This window comes from Vombatus ursinus, unplaced genomic scaffold (assembly GCF_900497805.2).
Source record: "Vombatus ursinus unplaced genomic scaffold, bare-nosed wombat genome assembly UNPS02014825.1, whole genome shotgun sequence".
In the NCBI taxonomy this organism is placed as follows: Eukaryota; Metazoa; Chordata; class Mammalia; order Diprotodontia; family Vombatidae; genus Vombatus; species Vombatus ursinus.
Genome location: NW_020954603.1, coordinates 4,531,709 through 4,549,992, shown reverse-complemented (window position 1 = coordinate 4,549,992; position 18,284 = coordinate 4,531,709). Strand labels below are relative to the sequence as shown.

At 39.9% G+C, this 18,284-nt stretch overlaps 1 protein-coding gene across 1 annotated transcript in view; it reads left to right on the top strand.

Moving 5' to 3' along the window:
- FAF1 (Fas associated factor 1) overlaps window positions 1–18,284 on the top strand; it is a 427,400-nt gene that overhangs the window by 234,039 nt on the left and 175,077 nt on the right. Inside the window, exon 8 of the mRNA XM_027837985.1 lies at window positions 18,121–18,207. Coding sequence (XP_027693786.1) covers window positions 18,121–18,207 — 87 coding nt within the window. The remainder of the gene's footprint in view (window positions 1–18,120; window positions 18,208–18,284) is intronic.

Sequence of the window (18,284 nt, the reverse complement as noted above, 5' to 3'; positions counted from 1 at the left end):
CAAAAGGACACTGGAAACAGCAGAAGCAAAGGTGTAGAAAGGGCAAAGTGTGAATTGTGTTGCTGATAATATTTTGTCCAGATTCACTGAGATATTGTGCACCTGTGGAAGAGTAAGGTGTAAGAAATAAGACTGAAAGGGAGGACATGTTAACATTGTAACAGCACTTTAGAGTATTTTACAGAGACAATCATTTAATACTCCTTGATCTGTGAAATGTTCACGATAACTCCTTTGGGGTAGCTAGGAATATTGACTTTCATATTTGAAGATAGGAAAACTGGCCTTTCAAGCTTGCAATTGTGCCCATTTGCCTCTAGTGAATATGCTGATTACCAGCTATTTATTCCTTATAACAGACTCAGTAGAACATCATAGAACACTGTCAGCAGTATTTAATAAGCTTGGATTATTTTATCTGTTTAAAGCCATAAAAGATGGAGAGGCAGCTTGGCAAAGTAGATGGAGTGCTGCCTTGGAAAACAGGACCCCAAGATTCAAGCCCTGCCTCTGACACTTCTTTGCTGTGACACCAAGCAAGTTACTTAACTCTTGAATGCACTAAGCAGACCTCGAAGATCAGAGTTGGAGAAGAGGTGCTAACCATTCATATAGAAGTGAAAGGGAAAAAATTAGGCATTTATTAAGCACCTACTGTGTACCAGGCACTGTGCTTAATGCTTTACAGATATGATCTCATTATATCCTCAAAACAATCCTGTGAGAGAGTTCCCTCCCTGAGAATTCCTTTTACCAGTAAAATCACAGATCTAGTCCCTATTCCAATTTTTTTTTTAAACTGCCTTTCTGCAGTAAAAATTTGGTAATTCCTTTTTCTTACCAATTCACACTGCCCTATTGGCCCTGTATCCCTATTTTGAAAAGGGAAAGGTTGAATGAGGGAAGTAAATCATAAACTCCTGTTGTGAGTAGCCTGCAGCTGATTTTTCTGTGCCTTGCGACCTAGTGGGAATGGTAGACATGTGCAGGGGCAGAAGAGGGTCCATAAGCTTAATTTCCCCCTCCTCTGAACAAGCTCTGTATTAGAAGTTTCTCCTTCTCTCAAGCTAGAATGGGGATCTCTCTCCTACTTCCCCTTAAGGTGTCTTCATCAAGGGAACTTGTCACACAGTCCCCCAAGGCTAAAAGCAACTTTTCCTTCCTCTGATTTCTCACTATACTTAATTTTATCCAGCACTCTTATCATCTTCCTGGTGCTTGTTTATTTGTATGCTTATCCCTTTCCCTTGTAAATTCCTGAATGGAAATGACTCCCTTCCCCTTCCATTCCATCCTCCTGCCTCCCTCTCATCTCCCTCTTCCATTTTGTGTTCCCAATGCCTACTAGTCATCTCCACCATGGGGGCCTCTGGCTTTTGACAGAATACATCCAGTGAAGAAGTACTGTCTCCATTTTCTACTAGTAGGTCTTTAATGCCATCCTGGTTAAAAAGAGGGCAGAAAAATCAAATTAATAGGAAAATGGGCAAAATTGAAATCACAATAAAGGAGAAGAAATAAAGTCTACCCTGCATAGTTACATGCCAACAAAACTGAGAACAAAAGCAATATACAATGCCCTTCAAAAATGTAAAATGCCCAAACTAACAGAATACCAGATAGAGATCTTCAGTAATCTAATCCTAGAAAAGGAATTAGTATGAACTTTAAAGTTACAAACTGGTTTAAAGGAAAATCTATCAAACATCAAAACAAACAAGCAGAAACAGGTTGAAGTACCAATATTACATAAATTGTTTTCAAAAGCAGAGAAAGAAAGCATCCTACCAGATTCCTTTATGAGACAAATGTAGGATGTCCCAGAAGTCTTAGGAAAGTTTTAAGTTTTAATAAGCTTAGTAGTCTCTAGTTTAGAGGCAGTACTGCCCTAAGACTTTTGGGACATTCTATTTAGTCCTAATACTTAACCAGTTAAGGACAAAGCAAAGGAAGAAATCTGGAGGCCAATATCATTAATGAATGACAATTCAGAATGTTAAATAAAATCTGTCAAAGAGATTATAGCAATTTATCTCCAAAATCATTTATGATGATCATTTGTTTTGTGCCAGGAATAGAAGATTGGTTCAATAGTAGGAAATTAGCGTAATTAATCATATTAAACTAACATGATTAGCTCCATAGTTACTCCCCCAAAAGCCTTTGACAAAGTATGTTTCATATTTTATGCTTTAAAAGCTTTTTTTATACTTTTAAAAATTAACAAACCTTATAAAATATTGGTATAGAGTAATCATTTTTTTAATATGATAAAAAAGTATCTCTCTAAAATCAAAAGTAAGTGTTATATGCATGGAGAAGTGTTGGAAGTTTTCCCAATAAATACAGGAATAAAGCAAGGAAAACACAGTAACTACAGTGATATAAATGGATAGAATAACTGTCACAAAACTGTGAAAACTGAAGGTTGTAAAATTATAATGACCGTGTTTGGCCCCAAGGAAAAGATATGAAAAGACACTTCCCTTTCGTTCCCCGCCCCCAAAACAGTCCTTTGCAGAAGTTAGGTCTAAGGGCATGGAACATTGCATATAATGTCAGAATTTTTTAAGGTGTTTTGCTGAAATTTTTTCCCCTCTTTTAAAAATTCTTTGTCATGGTATGGCTTTCTTGGAGGGAATGAGGAGAGGATTACAGGGGAAATGTAGGTGAGGTTAAAAACAAAGATGTCAATTAACATCTCCACACATTTTAAAAAATGTTTATTGAGCCCAGATGAGGGGTTCTGTATAGTTTGGGTGCTTGATCCCGTGTCATACAGGAATCACTGGAGGGAACTGGGGAGGTTAGCGTGGAAAAGAGAAGACTTGGGGGAGAATCTTAATGTTCTCTTCAAATATTTGGGTGACTCTTGGCTATTGGAGGGGTTATACTTGTTTTGCTTGACCCCAGAAGAGACCAGGAACAATGGGGTAGAGTTGCGGAAGAGCAGTGTTTGGTGAGGTGCCCACCAATCATTGCACATTTATTAAACGCCTCCTGTGTGAACAGGCACTGTGAAAGCTTGGGGAATATAGAGACAGCATTGGACAGACCCTGCTCTCAAGGGACTTATCCTCTAATGCCAGAGCCAATAGGTATATATAGAAGGCTCTACAGGCTATGTATGGAGTAAATGCGGGGTCCTGGATGGAGGCACTAGCAACTGAGAGGAGCAGGAAAGAAACACAAGCACCTGAGAGGCAGAGGTGGGGAGAAGGTGTTCCACCTATGGGGTATGGTCCATACAAAGACATGGAGATGGGCAGAATGTTGGGTGACAGGAATAGCAGGAAGGCTAACCGATAGCATTCAGAAAGGGGAATAATGTACACTGAGGCTGAGAAAACAGAATGATATTGTCAGGGCTCTAAAAGCCAAAATTGCTGTTTATATTTGTTCCTAGAAGAGCAGGCATGCTTTACCTGGGATCTGTGAACTTTAAAAAGTGTGTGTGTGTGTGTGTGTGTGTGTGTGTGTGTGTGTGTACATATATGTGTATATTTTAAGTAATATAATTTATTTCCTCTATAATCCTATGCCCACATTTTATTTTAAACATTTAAAAACATGCTTCTGTGAAGGAGATGCATAGGCTTTCCCAGTCTGCCTGCCCAAAGGGTCCGCAACACTACATTAGAGTTTACTAAGTAGGGGTATTACGTGGTTACACCATGTGACCAGAATCACAGGTGGGTAGAGGAGGAGTTGGAATGGGAGGTTTGAAGCTGGAAAACCAAGAAGGAAGTCATTACGATGGGCTGGGAGACAGGAGATGAAGGCCTGAGCAAAAGTGACGGCCATCATTGAGGAGAGAAGGGAAGGGCAAAGACAGGATGGCAGATAGGGTGCAGAGATCGAAACAAGGTTTGGCAGCTGACTGGCTCTGTGGAATGGGGAAGAGTGAGGAGAGGAGGATGACACAGGGGTTGTGAACTGGAGTGCCTTCTGACCAATAGGAAAGTTTGGAAAGGATGTGGCTTTCGATGGGTAGATAATGATAATGATTCCCGGTCTGTTCTGGACATGTCAAATGTGAGGAGAAATTTCCTAAAAATCAGGGCTTCCACCTGATTGAGTGGAGACAGTGCCTCTTCACGGGATGTATTCTGTCAGAAGCCAGGGGTGGTGGAGATGACGACAGATTCTGAGGCTCCATCCAGTTCTGTGATTATTGTGTATTCTATAATGGCAATTTAAAAAATGAATATAAAATATTCCAATAAAATATTTTGGTTAATTGAATATTAGATTAATTTATTAGAAGGTATGCTATTAGCATTTTTAAAAGTCAAAATATATAAATGGTTAGTCTTTGTTGAGTTAGTAATTCAGATGGATTTTCCCTTGGGTTCTACTTTTAAGTTTTCATTATTTACTAAAAATAAGGAGAATGTCTTCCAATATAGTGAAGAGTTTTATTACAGAATGGGCAGCAAGTATAATGAACTGTCTCCGTTGGGCGAGAATGAATTTTCCCTCCCTAGTGTCTGATGTTCAGGTAGAAAGTAGATGATCACTTGCTAGGGATGTTGTAGAAGGGGGGATGTATTTTGAGAAGTGGTTGGGCTTAGATGACTTTAGAACTTTCTAACTCTGGTGTTCTGTACCTAAAAAAAAAATTAGTCTTCCTTTTAAAGTACTTAGTAAGTATTTGTCATTTTAAAATGTAATTCTCTATCTTTAATATACAAATAAAGAAATGATTATAAAATACTTCATTCAGTTACATACAGCAGCATCAGAAATGCTTGTTTTTGTTTAGCCCTTTCCTCTTCGAATCATTCTTTGTCTGTCATCCTTTACCAGTTGGCTTGGAATCTTGTTCACTATCAAATGACATATACTTTGGAAATGGATAATAGTTCATAGAGTTACTAATGTGGACAATTTTCTAAATTCGCTTATAATTTTTAATAAAGAACATACTTAAGGTAAAAATGTTCCCTTTTTACTGATTAATACCCCTTTGACATTTTTTCCTTAATTAAGATCATCCGATATTTGGCAATAGGATCATGATTTAGGGTTTAAAACATAATTTAAAACTCTCTGGGGCCCATGACCTTTAATGGGGATGAAATAATACAAGAGTGTTAATTTTTTTTTTACAACAAAGTTTACGAATGACAGTGTCAACACAGACCATGTTGACTGTACCCAATCAAATACTTGTTAAGTGGAGATTTTGCCCCCTTATCTTATTAAGTAAATTATATGGTCTTTTCTTTTTTTTTTCTTTCTTTTCTTTTTTTTTTTTTTATGTAAACCTTTGGTGTGGAGATGTAAAACAGCAATTTCTTGGCTCTCCAGCGTGACATAGTTGAGAGCCGAGATTAGAGAAACCCTGTCGAGTTGCTAATACTCGAGGGCATCCCCAGCTAGAGAAGTATGTGAATTTAGGCATGGGAGGAAGGAAGGATCTGTTTTAAATTTAGTGTAGGGTCACTGCATCTTAATGATAGATTAAACAAGGGAGGGGGCAGGATGAATAGGGCTGTGCAATGCAGAGCACTAATACCACAAGCCTATGGTTTGCACTGGTTATTTAATGTCCTTTCCCATATGTTTTTGAATAGAGCAGGTTATGGCAGGGATGAGCTAAGGAATAGCTTTGTTAGTGAACAAATAGGAGTAATTTTTATAACAGGAGACTTGAGTGTGTCGGTTTTGAAGCCTCCCTCGTTTCCACCAGAATAGAGCCCTTGGTCATTCAGAGCCCAGGCTCCCTGATTGCTCCCAGAATGTGCCACCACTAGAGCGGAGAGATGGGATTTCTGGTCACAGTCTCTAATTCTTCTCCACAAAGATTTATGGAGTCCTGACTCCTGTGGATGCAAAGAGAAATGTGACCATTCCACCTCTCTGGGCACTCAGAGCCAAGAGGGAGACAGAAGGAACTGTGACACAAAAGTGAATGGCATGGCCAGATCAAAGCCTCGTGGGATGCCTCAGTTTGAATTTTCAATGTCCTTTGGGAGCTGGAAGTAAAAAAATAAAATATTCCCAGTTGGTAGATGCCTCAGGTCAGTATTTTTACGCTGCCCTCGCTTCTCTATGACCTGGGCAGCATGCGACAGCAAGTAGATTGATTGGCTACTGCATCTGAAGTCCAGTTCTGTGCCAGGTCAGGCCCTGGAAAGTCATTTCCTTTCTAGCTTCAGATTCCCAATCTGTAAAATGAGGATAATAATCCTGAGACTGCCCACCTCCAGGGGCATTTTGAAGAAAGTATGTGTAATGAAGTCATCCAGTAAAGCAGTCAACAAGCATATATTGTTTCCCATGTGCTAGATGGGCATTGTACTAAGTCCTAGGGGTACAGATGGAAAGAAGAGAGATAACTGCTGCCTTCCAGGAGTTTACATTCTAATGGAGGAGACATTGGTACAAATAGGTATATATTAGATATATAATTGTTATAGCAATGTGAGGTTTACATAGTGTTTTACAGACCATCTTACTTTAGCCTCATAACAACCTTGTGAGCTAAGTCCTTCTATTATCTTCATTTTACAGATGAGAAAACTGAGGCTGAAGAGGTTAAGTGACAGAATTTCAGTTTAAAAAACAAAAACAGAAACCTTTTGCAGCCATTTAGTACAGCCTGTACCTGCCCTGACCAGAAACAAGAGGGCATCTCACTTTAGCTTAAAGAACTACAGGAAGAGGCAACCTAGTATGTCTTGAAAGACCCACCATTTGTAACAAGTTTTTCCATACATCAAAGCCTCTTGTAAGAGGCTTATTACTGCTTAAAAGGGACGAATTGCCTTGCCTTTTTTGGGGAGGGTACCCTGAAGACTTAGCACAATGCTTGGCACATACAATAATTGGCTTCATAAATTCTCATTCATTCATCCATTCATTCATTCATTCATTCATACATGTATGTGTTCCATCCACTGCTCGTAGTTATGCCAGATCTTCTCCTTCTTTTCCTTGTCTTCATCCTCCTCTCCTGCCACCCTCTCATTACCACCTGAACCAGAAACTGTACGCTGCAGGTTTTAGCTTCCTCAAGATTTGCCCTAATAGGACAGCTTCTTCTGGCGCCCTGTTTGCAGAAGACTTTACCCATGCTTCCCTCCACTCAATCCGTGCTCTCCAGCCTAGGCAGCTGCCATGATGCTGAGCCCTTCCTTTGTGGACAGATTGTGGACACTCCAGCTCACCCCCTCCCAACTGGGATCACATCCACTCTACTGTTGCTCTGAACTAAGGACCCTTCCCCGCCCTCCCCTCTCCTCTAGGTAAGGTTTCCACCAAGAGAATAGAAATTCCTTGAGGGTATTTGTTTCCTCAACTCTTAACACCTGGCTTTGCCCATAATAATTGTTTAATATATGCTTTTTCATTCATTCTATTCAATGCAGTAAACATCTACTGTATACATCTATGTCTAGAAACAGGGTATGTGCAAATTTAGAGCCATCTCCACTCACGGTATTTGTGTGAACTATTTGTGCCTGACCTGCTGTAGAGCCTTGTGAGCTCATACTGGTCTGATCGGTCACAGTTAGACACACTGTACCTCGACCCCAACTTAGTAGTGTCCTTTTGGCCCTCTTTAAGAACGAGGGGCAGCAGCCAACCAACCAGGCCCTGTCTGGATCCAAGAAGGAAAACAGTGCCTGTCTTTAAAGAGCTTGCATTCCCCTGGGAGCAAAATGTACACAGAGGAGTGATTTTTTTAAAAAGCTGCAGAAGACATACAATGTCCGTCTAAAGCAATTTGGGAGAGCTGTGTGGGTGAGCCTGTGCTACCGAAGGGATCCTTAAGATCTGAAGGGAGAGCGTATTCTCTCCTAGGGAAGCTTCTGGCCAAGGGCTGGAACGCAGAGAGAGCTTCCGACTGGCTGAGGTGAGGGGGAAGGATGTTGGTGACCTGGAGCGTGACTGGGCACAAGGGGGCCTGGACTGGAACTACCCCCACCCCCACACACTTGATCCCCAGCCGGGTTCTCTTGCTTCTGACCCCACATTGTCTTCCCCTGTTCTCTGATCCCAGTCACTACTCTTGCATCAATTTCAAAATAAAAATGGCGTTGCGGAGTGGGACAGTCAAGTGAGAAAAGATGCGAAGACTGTAGGGTAAAAGGCCCAGACCCTCCCCCAGATGCTGCACTGGAGATCGAGTTTTAATTTGCCCTCTTGCTTTTAGCCTGACTTGTTTTCCTCTGAGCATTTTTGTCTCTGGGTACCTCATATGCCAACAGGCATGTGACACCAAGACCTCTGTCTCTTCCTGAGAAGTTAATAGTGCTGGTTGAAAAAATAACAATCACTGTTTGCTCTGGCAAATGGGGCTACTTGACAGCACTTTCAGAAGAGCATTTTCTTATTAATTGATAGCTTGGACCAGCTTCTCTTCTCCAATTGCAATTGAACTGTTGTGCAAAGGACCAGCTGCTCCTGTGGCAGGGGAATGAGCTCTGGGCCTCTTTGACAGGTCACTCCTTCTACCTTGTTCCACCCTGCTAAAAGAACAATCAGGAGTCACAATTCAGCATGCCTGCCCAGTGGAATCAAAATGTCCTTGCGGAATGCACCATGAGAAATCCTCTGGTGAGCATGGTAGACTGATAGAGATAGTCCAGTGCAACTCTCTGGGAAAGGAAGAGACCCAGAGATCTTCAGGAAGTGAGGGACCAAGTCAAGGCCCGAATTTATTTAGCACTTTCTATGCCTGAAGCACTGTGCTTAGTGCTGAGGATACCTCAATTCCTGCCCTCAGGGAACTCACTTTCTAATAAGGGAAACTAAATGCAAATGACCAAGTGCTTATGAGATAGATGGAAGGTAAATTGGAGGTGGGGCAGCTAGGTGGCACAGTGGCTAGAGTGCCAGGCTTAGAGTCAGGAGGACCTGAGATCAGATCAGACTTCAGACACTTACTATAGCTGGGTGACCCTGGACACTTCACCCTGTTTACCTCAGTTTCCTCATCTGTAAAATGAGCTAGAGAAGGAAATGGCAAACCACCCCAGTGTCTTTGCCAAGAAACCCTAAATGGGGTCATGAGGAGTCATACACGATTCATTGACTAAACAGCAAATTGGAGTTAATCTCAGAGGAAGAGGCACTCTTTAGTCTGGAGAGAGCTGGGAAAGCCATATTGGAGAAGGTAAGGTTTTATCTGAGTCTTCAAATGCGTGGATGAAGGAAGCTGGCAGGTACGGGTGCATTCCATACCAGGAGCACGGTCCATGTGAAGGGGGATAGAGTGTTGTGGCTAAGGAACAACATGAAGGCCAGTGTTTCTGGATTGTAGCCCATGTGGAGGGGATTTAAGGAGTTAGACTAAGATCTAGTGAGCTGAGACTTGAACCCAAGTCTCCTGCCTCACGGTTGAGTGTTCTTTCATATACAACTTGCTTATATTTCAGGCTGTTTAGTCCTCTGAAAATCAAAATATTCCTTTTATTTCCTGGCTTGTTTATGTAATTCTAAAGCTCATCATATTCAAATGAATTCTTAGGAAATTCTTCTAGCTTGTTACTATAAAAGTATTTAAAATTTTTTTTTCAGATTTTTCTAATTATTCCTTCTGTGACTCTTGGCCTTTGTTTTAACTAGTCTTATTTCTAGGCATTGTTATGGAGCATATTGGGTGTTAAATCAGGAGTCTTGGGTTCAAGTCTTGGCTCTACAGGATCTGAGACAATTCACCTTCCTTCACTTACTGATCTTCTTCTTGTCCCGTCTGTAAAGTGGGGAGAGGAACCATTAACATTCCCAGTCAGAATAATCAGTTAGAAGTGGGGTGCAGTGGGCAGAGCCCTAGACTTGGGAATCAAAGACCTGGGTTTGAATCCTTCCTTAGATACCTACTAGCTAAGTAAGTGCTTTTTACCTAGCTTTTTTTTCTTTCCAGTTTTGTCATTTCCAAAATGGAAATAATAATCTTTATATATCTTAACTCACAGGGTGGCTGTGAGGAAAATGCTTTGTAAATAAATCACATTGGGAGAAATGGGAATTAACACTGAGGCTTGAAAATGAGGGTTACACTGGGGTTGAGCCCTGGCTCAAGGTCAAAGGAAATACTTTATTCCCAGGTGGTTCAGTGAATCTCTGTGGTTGGAACATTCGTGCCTCTGGTGATGAGCCTTCCTGCAGACAGTCTTGTGTTCAGGTGACAGGCTTGCCGTCTATTGTGACAGCTGGCCTCAAAGTCTTCCCGCATGGGTTAGGACTTGCCAGAGCTTGTGCCACTATTTTGAGACAGAGTAAAGAGACAGATAGTTCTGAGATTTCTAGCCAGGGGTGACTAGAAGAATGGTGGTGCCAATTTCAGATGAGTCTTTTATAACATTAGTTTAGTTTTAAATGTCCTGAGGAACCAGATGAATATCCAGGTGACAGATGTCAATAGAACATTTGACTGGTAGAATTTCCCTCTAGCTCAAAGTGACTTCTCCCTCTTCAGATGTGCCCTAGCACTTTGGTCACTCAGACTTTTGGTATTTTTATTAGAGTAATTTATATGCTACTCTCGTCTCCCTCTCCTATTAGATTATAAGCTCTTTGAAGGCAAGTATTTGTTTTTCTCATCTTTGTTTCATTATTTCATGCTCAGCACTTGTCACAGTGAATGGAACTAGAGGTTCAAAAAGTTGTTAGGGCCAGAGGTCAGGTATTGTTCTGAAGCCAAAAAAATAGATGAGCCTCCAAGGGTCAGACCTGGAGAATTTACAGCATTTAGGGGTGAAGAGCCAGTGAAGACAATAAAAAAGGGAAGGTGAAAGAACTAGAAGGAGAACCAGTAGAACACAGAAGAGCAAGCTTTGAGAAGATTGTGAATGTCTGACAGGAGCAGCCAGTCTGGTCAGCTGAAGGAGGATGAGGACTGCAAAGGTCACCTGGGAAGCATCTTTTGAGAGGACATTTTCATTTGACTGAGGAGAACTGGCTATATCAAGACTAATAGGAAGATGAAGCATTGGAGATAGAATACATACCTCTTTCAAGGAGCTTGGTGGTCAGAGTAAGACCAGGACAGGACATAGCTACAAGAGTCCATAGCAAAATAAGATACTAAATGAAAATTTAAAAAAAAAAAAAGAGTCCATAGCAAAGTCAGGTGTAGGGTGTGTTGTTTGGAAAGTGGGACTACATCCACTTAAGTGCCATTTTTTTGATTCCTCCTTGGACATTCAAGAGAAAATTATGGCTCCTTCACATTAATTGTAGTCTAGACACTACTGAATTGTAAGCCCGGTTGTGTTCCCCTATAGTAAAAACAGTTTGGGACTGGGATTTATTGAACAGCTTTTCATGTTACATTTGTCCTGAGAAAATCCCTAAAGATCTCTGCTAGATTCTATTCATGACAGTATTTTTTCCACTGAAGATCAGTAGGAAATGAAACCCACTTTGGACATTTGCATACCAGGATCCAAAATTGTCATGGGTAGAATGAAGGTTATGATGCTAGCATAGTAATGTTAATTAGTTCCACAAATTGTTTTCAGTAGGCAGAACACTGGCAGTGTTAAACTTGCTTTAAAAAAAAAAAAACAAAAAAAAACAACAAAAAAACATGCCAGCCCTGTTACCTTGAAATATCATCTTTGTTTGCTGGGAAGGAATTGGTCTAGATTTTATCTTTCCTTGCCTTTTCATCTGCATTTCCCTGGTTATTTTATTTATGGGAAGAAAATTGCTCAGTCTTTCGAACAGTTAATGAGAAGAAATATTAAGAATCAACCCCCTGATACATTGAATTAGAGTTTATCACTGTCACACAGGTCAAGCCATCTACCATGAGTTTGCTAAATAACATTTGATTATAGATGCCATCTTTGTACTTCCCTTACCCCCTATATTAAATTTAGTTTGTTGCAAAGGGCTTTTTAGGAGAGTTTTAACTTGTAGTTTAGGAAAGCCAGTGCTATGTGCAATGATGGCTTAGATCCTTAAGTGCACTCAGGAAAAAGAAGAAAGATTCTTCCAGGCAGGTGAGAGGTGTTTGAGAAGTACCCTGCATCTGAAGTCCTTGGTTTTGTTCCTTTCCTCTAAGCCTTTCATGGAGAACTTAGGGAACAGGGGCTAGCTGGAAACCAGGACCTGAACATAATTAGTACACTGAAGGTTTTTTTAAAGTTTTAGATGCTGTGCAGAAAGTCCTTTCCTTAGGTATCAACTAAGAGTATTCATCCATTCATTAGCTCCATCAATTAATCTGCAAATAATTAAACTCTTAGTCTGTGCAGAGGGCTGTGCCACTCTAGTCTTAAAGTTTAGGTACAATTCAGTCAGAGAATCAGTAATCTTTTTACATCTCACTTTTTCTTTTCTTTTATTTCTTTTTCTTTTATTTCTTTCACCCTGAATTCTTTTCGATTTCTGTGGAATCATGGAGTGTATGCCAGAGCTAAAAGTGCTTTTGGTGATCAGATAGACCAACTCTCTTCATTTTACCAAAGAAGGAAACTGAGGCCTACAGAGAAGAGACGAGCCCAAAGTCACATAGCTATTTTGGGCAAAGCTAGGAGCAGAATCCAAGTCTTCTAACTTTTATTCCATTCTGTCCCACAGTGTCTCTTCTTTGGAGACTTTTCTTGCCCTGGTAGAAAGAGCATCAGACTCTTGTGAGGCAGGTACTTTGTAAAGTCTCTCAATTCTATGATCCAATTAAAATGTTAACTTGTCTATAGTTGTATTCTGAGAAATCCTGCTGAAATTTTTCGGAATTTTCACTAAAATATATAATGTTTAGACATCAGCTTATCTTTATAAAATCACATTTTATAAGGGAGATATTTATGGAAAATTAATATTTTCTTATTGATAAAACTGATAATAATAAAATTTATAATAGGTAATTAGGTAAGTCATTTTTCCTGTAGTATTGTTCTTAGTACAGAAAACACCATAAGCGTTAGGGAAATTTGAAGTTTGGCATCAAGATTAATTTTAATTTCTTTGTGTTGGATAATTACAAGAACTAAGAAACAAGTGTTTTTCCATTGAAAAACAATATTGGCGCTAGAATAGGTCCAGCTAAATTCTGTTCTATTTTAAGTTCTCTAATTATATATTTTGTTGGTTGTGTACAACTGTTTTAGCCAAAAGAATTGGAAAGAAATTAAATTTTACCAGCAAAGCAACCTCTAGAAACTTGTCCTTTCATTTGGCATGTTTGACATGGAATAAATTCTCCAGCAGGACATGAACATTTAAATGAACATTAATTTTATCCAAGTCATTATTAAACAACATTCAGACCTAATTGAAACATTTGCGGATTCTTGTATCCTGAGACCATGTCGATTTAGAGTTTAATGCAAGACCAGATTTGAAAAGACCACGGAGGGTGAGCATGATCCTAAGCCAGTGCTGATCAAAGAAAGCGTGTAAGACAAAAAGGCCCTTGGGAAACATTGCCCTGGGAAGTGGTACTTGTGCGTACAGAGAATTTTGTGCAAGTCTACAAAGATGAAATCCGTCCAGCAATGGCAGTCAAGCGTGCCAGCAGGCACCACCCCCAGCCTTCTAGGAGAGGCACCAAGTCCTTGATCAATTTCAGCGATGACTTGAACATGATCTGTCCACGTCTTCACAGCTGGGCTGTGTTCCTCCATTCTCTTCGAATGCTAATTTTTCCTGACCAGAATAATTTTTACCATTGCTTTGTGTGCCTTTTGGATTTTCTCTTCCCTGCAGAATTACAACTTTAAATGTTAATTAAATATAACAGTTAATAAAGATAATGGGGGGAGTTTGCAATGTCTCCATCAGTTCAGTGCTGACTGTGTCTATCTTGTGTTTTTGTTATTTTAGCAATTGTCTTTAGCAGACTGGTAAAAATCTGTATATGATAACAACATTGGTAAGAGTAGATTTACTTGGAAAAATAAGTACATTTTCTTTAAAATAGCTGATCAAAGATCATGATTAAACAAAAGAATCTTCTGGATATATTTTAAAATACAGTTGTAAATTTAGCCCTTGCAATGAATATAATCAAACTGAGTTCTAATGGGTTTTACATGGTTCCTTTCCTGAAGACTTATCTGTCTATGTGGAAGAACTTGCTGATTCTATGGCAGCTCACTTAACCCATGTCCTCCCAGGAAACAAAGCAACCGTAATACTTGCGTGTTGGCTAAAATCACTTTAACTTTGATCATTTTGTTCTGCACATCAGTTTGGCATTGCACTTTGTCCCAACTGAACACACTTAACGAGGATATGCATGCCTTTAAAAACTGAGAACAGCAGAGGAATGTTACTGAGTTTGAAGCAGTTAGAGATGAGTTACTGTGCATTTCATAATGGCCCATAGTTGTATTTTAGAATGAAAATGGAATGTGAAGAATCCAAGCCCTCAGTGTTGTGTGTGTGTCTATCCTCAGAGGGCAGCCTCTTCATCTCTATCCTGATGTATAGCCAATGTTTGGATGATAGATGCTTCCTAGTGTGTGTCAGCAACATGATTTTAGTAGTACTTAAGAAGGATGCTGCTTTGTGCCGTTAGAGAAAGACTTCATCCCGTTTGTGCCCTGTACCCCTTGAGCAGCTGGTCTGGCGAAACCCCTTCTCAGAATCATATTTTTATATGCGTAAGAAAAAATACATCAGATTACAAAGAAAATCAAATATATTGACAATTTTCTAAATATAAAAACAAAGATGAGTCCCATGGAGCCCTGAAACTCTGTGGGACTTAAAGCAAGAACTGCTTTAAAGGAATTTTTTCTCTTGAGGCAAGAAGTGGTTTTATTTTTGCCACACTTAGCACTCCATCCATGTTATAAATGTAGGACCTTGCATTTCTCAAATATCTCACTAAGTACTTAGTGTGGCAAACAGTGTCAGAGAGTCAGCGTCCGAAGAGATTAGCGTAGTTCCATATGGTTGGGATACTGTAGGGTCAATGATGACGAATGACAACTCCTAACCTCAGTGAGACTGAGCTAAATATTAGCACATGGCGGACTGGCCCCATACTATGGAGCTCTGAAGAATAGCTGTTTGTTTGAAATTCCGTGGGGATCAACCTTGTCCTAAGGCCTCCAGCTCTCCTCTGCCTGTTCTTCTTTCACAGGTGTGTACTAGAGATAAAAAAATAGATTGAGTTCTTTACTTTTCCCCCAGTGAACACATTTCCCTGTTTTGCTGGAAAGGTGACTTAGATGTGTTTACATATAATAAAAAGTAATGTGATCCAAAATGCTGTAATTAGACAACATGATACTTTAGGCTTCTGCATTTTAAAAACACGAATGAATATACTTTGTTTTCTTCATTGAAATCTCATTGTGTAACTCATCCTGTACTGAATTCCAACTCATAGAAAGTAGGGAGTACTTGTTTCATTGTTGCCATAGGATAATGTCAGGCATGTGTTTTTCCATCAGGAGAGTTGGTTGAAATGTTATCATTGTTATTCTTATGATTTATTAATTTATATTCACCTATTATCTACAGACAAGGAAGCAGAAGTGGAATTAATATGTACTACTCAGGAAAGGGAAGATTCTGTTAGATGACTAGGTCTCATAGAGTCCTAAATCCCATCATCACCTCCTGTTGACAAATCTTTTTCTTGTGCTCTCCTTTCAGCATCCAAAGGTCTAACAAGAGCAGATGTTTATTAAGCACCCACTGTGTGCCAAAGCACTATGCTTATCAGGGGGTGGGAGGAAATGCAAAGTTTAGGTCAAACATGGGCCTGCCCTTAGGGAACATGCGACCTAGTAGAATAACTGTAGTCCATAACATGACAAGTTACATGTTATGAGTTTCCAAAGGCATCAGTTAAGGTAGTGGGTATATCCAGAAAGTCAGGTTTTCCTATTCAAGAAAATTTAAAAATAAAAATGTATTTATTTCATATAAAATGATGATTGCCTTGTATTTTTTTTTTTAATGCTAGATCTGAATACTATAATAAGAATAATGGTTAGGAAATGCTAGTGTGCCATTTTGAAATTGGGGGCATTTTAAATTTGATAATGATCCATATCCTGTCTCTTTTCTTGTTTTGTTTTATTTTTATAGATTTTTCCCCCATATCTGAAAACTCTACTATATAAAAAATACTGTCTTAATAATCAGGTGAATTTGCTTCCAGGCCACGTTCTAAAGACTGGCTATATAATCAAAATTGTTCCTCCTCAGGCTTTTTCTCTGTCTTGACACTTTGAACATTTAATATCTGCTTTATAAAATGGAAAAAAAAAACCCCAAAGAATTGTAAACATATCTCAGGGTATCTGTCCACTACTGAGTCTCCACATGCAGTGATTGAAAGAGAACTGAGTACTAGGCATGCACTCAGAATCCTAGGGCTTCTGCTTCACCCCTTGGGTGACCTTGGGCAAGTTCTTCCCTTCTCCAACTCTGCAGGATGAGAGGGTTGAACTAGACAACTTCTTAGGTGCATTCCAGCTCTGAATCTGTGATCCTATTAGCTAAACATAGACCTAGAATTTCTTGCTTGAGCTCTCCCCCAAACCCCTCCAGATACCTGTAAAAAAAAATGGCCCCAAACAAATTCTAAAACAGCAGAACCCACAAAAAGACAGAGTGGAACAAATTTCCAGCCCAAGATAACCTGGATGGTTCATCGGGAAGGTATATCATGCCGGGCAGGGAGAGGAGCACAGTTCGGCGTGGGCACACAGGTCGCAGCAAACCTAGAGCAGGCCTCAGAAACTGAATAGTGGGCAGGTGTGGCAGTTTCCAGACTTCTCAACCTTTGAACGCCAAAGACAACTTGGAAAGTCAGTGGGAAAGGTCTGTGACTGCGGTGAGAGAGAGAAGCTAGCGGCGCAGGGTGTTGGCTGCCTCTTGAGTTTCCGGCCCATAGGCTGAAGGGGAATTGAGTGGCTGATCAGAGGGTGATTGCAGGAATCCTCTTTGCCAGTACTGAGGCAGGAATCTCTTCCTTTGCCCCTGCTTGGATCTGGGTCACAGTTCTGGGTGGCAATCCTGGGGTGAGGAGGAGTGCTGGTGTGGTGGAACTTGTTGTGGCGGTGGAGAGGAAACACCTTGCCCCTTATCATACCACCTTGGAAGAACTGACACTTTTCAGGTCCCTCGAAGTATCTCTGAAAACAGCTGTACAAACCCCTGAAGCTTGGGACAGTACATTCTCCACATCGGAAGCAGACTCTTACCTTAACAAAGAGTTTAAAACTCAAGTAATTGGCTGGAATCATGAGTAAGCAGCGCAAAAAGAGTCAGATTATATTATCTTACTTTGGCGACAAAGAAGATCAAAACATATAACCAGAAGAAGACAACAAAGTCAAAGCTCCTACATCCAAAGCCTCCAAGAAAAATATGAATCAGTCCCAGGCCTTGGAAGAGCTCAAAATGGATTTTGAGAAGCATGTAAGAGAAGTAGAGGAAAAACTGGGAAGAGAAATGAGAGTGATGCAAGAAAATCATGAAAAACAAGTCAACAACTTGCTAAAGGAGACCCAAAAAAATACTGAAGAAAATAACATCTTAAAAAATAGCCTAACCCAAATGGCAAAAGAGGTCTAAAAAGCCAATGAGGAGAAGAATGCCCTAAAAAGCAAAATTGGCCAAATGGAAAAGGAAGTCCGAAAGATTACTGAAGAAAATACTTCCTTAAAAATTAGAGTAGCGCAGTTGGAAGCTAGTGACTTTATGAGAAACCAAGACACTGTAAAACAAATCCAAAAGAATGAAAAATTAGAAAACAGTGTGAAAAGTCTCATTGGAAAAACAACTGACCTGGAAAATAGATCCAGGAGAGAGAATTTAAAAATTATTGGACTATGTAAAAGCCATGATCAAAAAAAGAGCCTAGACACCATGTGGGATTAAAGGCCTGCTTTCTCGTCTCTTTTTTCTTTTCTTTCTAACTTGTGTTTCATTTTCTTAACTTTCAGTTTTCATGTAAGTAGGATGGTAGAAAATTCCTATGAAAACTTATCAATTCAACAAGCATTTATTAAATATGGGCTGTGTGTGCCCATGGCCAAGGGAGAGTCAGAGTAAAACCTGGTCCTTATCTTTGTACTGGCTGGTCTAGTAGAGTGTCATGAAAATAAAAAGAATGAGTAGGAAAATGTTCGTCATCATTATTGAAAACATGTTAGTAATGCATTTTTATTTATTTATTTATTTTAACAGGTAAAAAGGAATGTATATGACCTTACTAGTATCCCTGTTCGCCATCAGTTGTGGGAAGGCTGGCCACCTTCAGCGACAGATGACTCAGTAAGTAATGACATAATTCAGCATGTGACCTCCTGGTCATTCTTTCTTCTACTTGTGACTATTACATTGAAGAATCT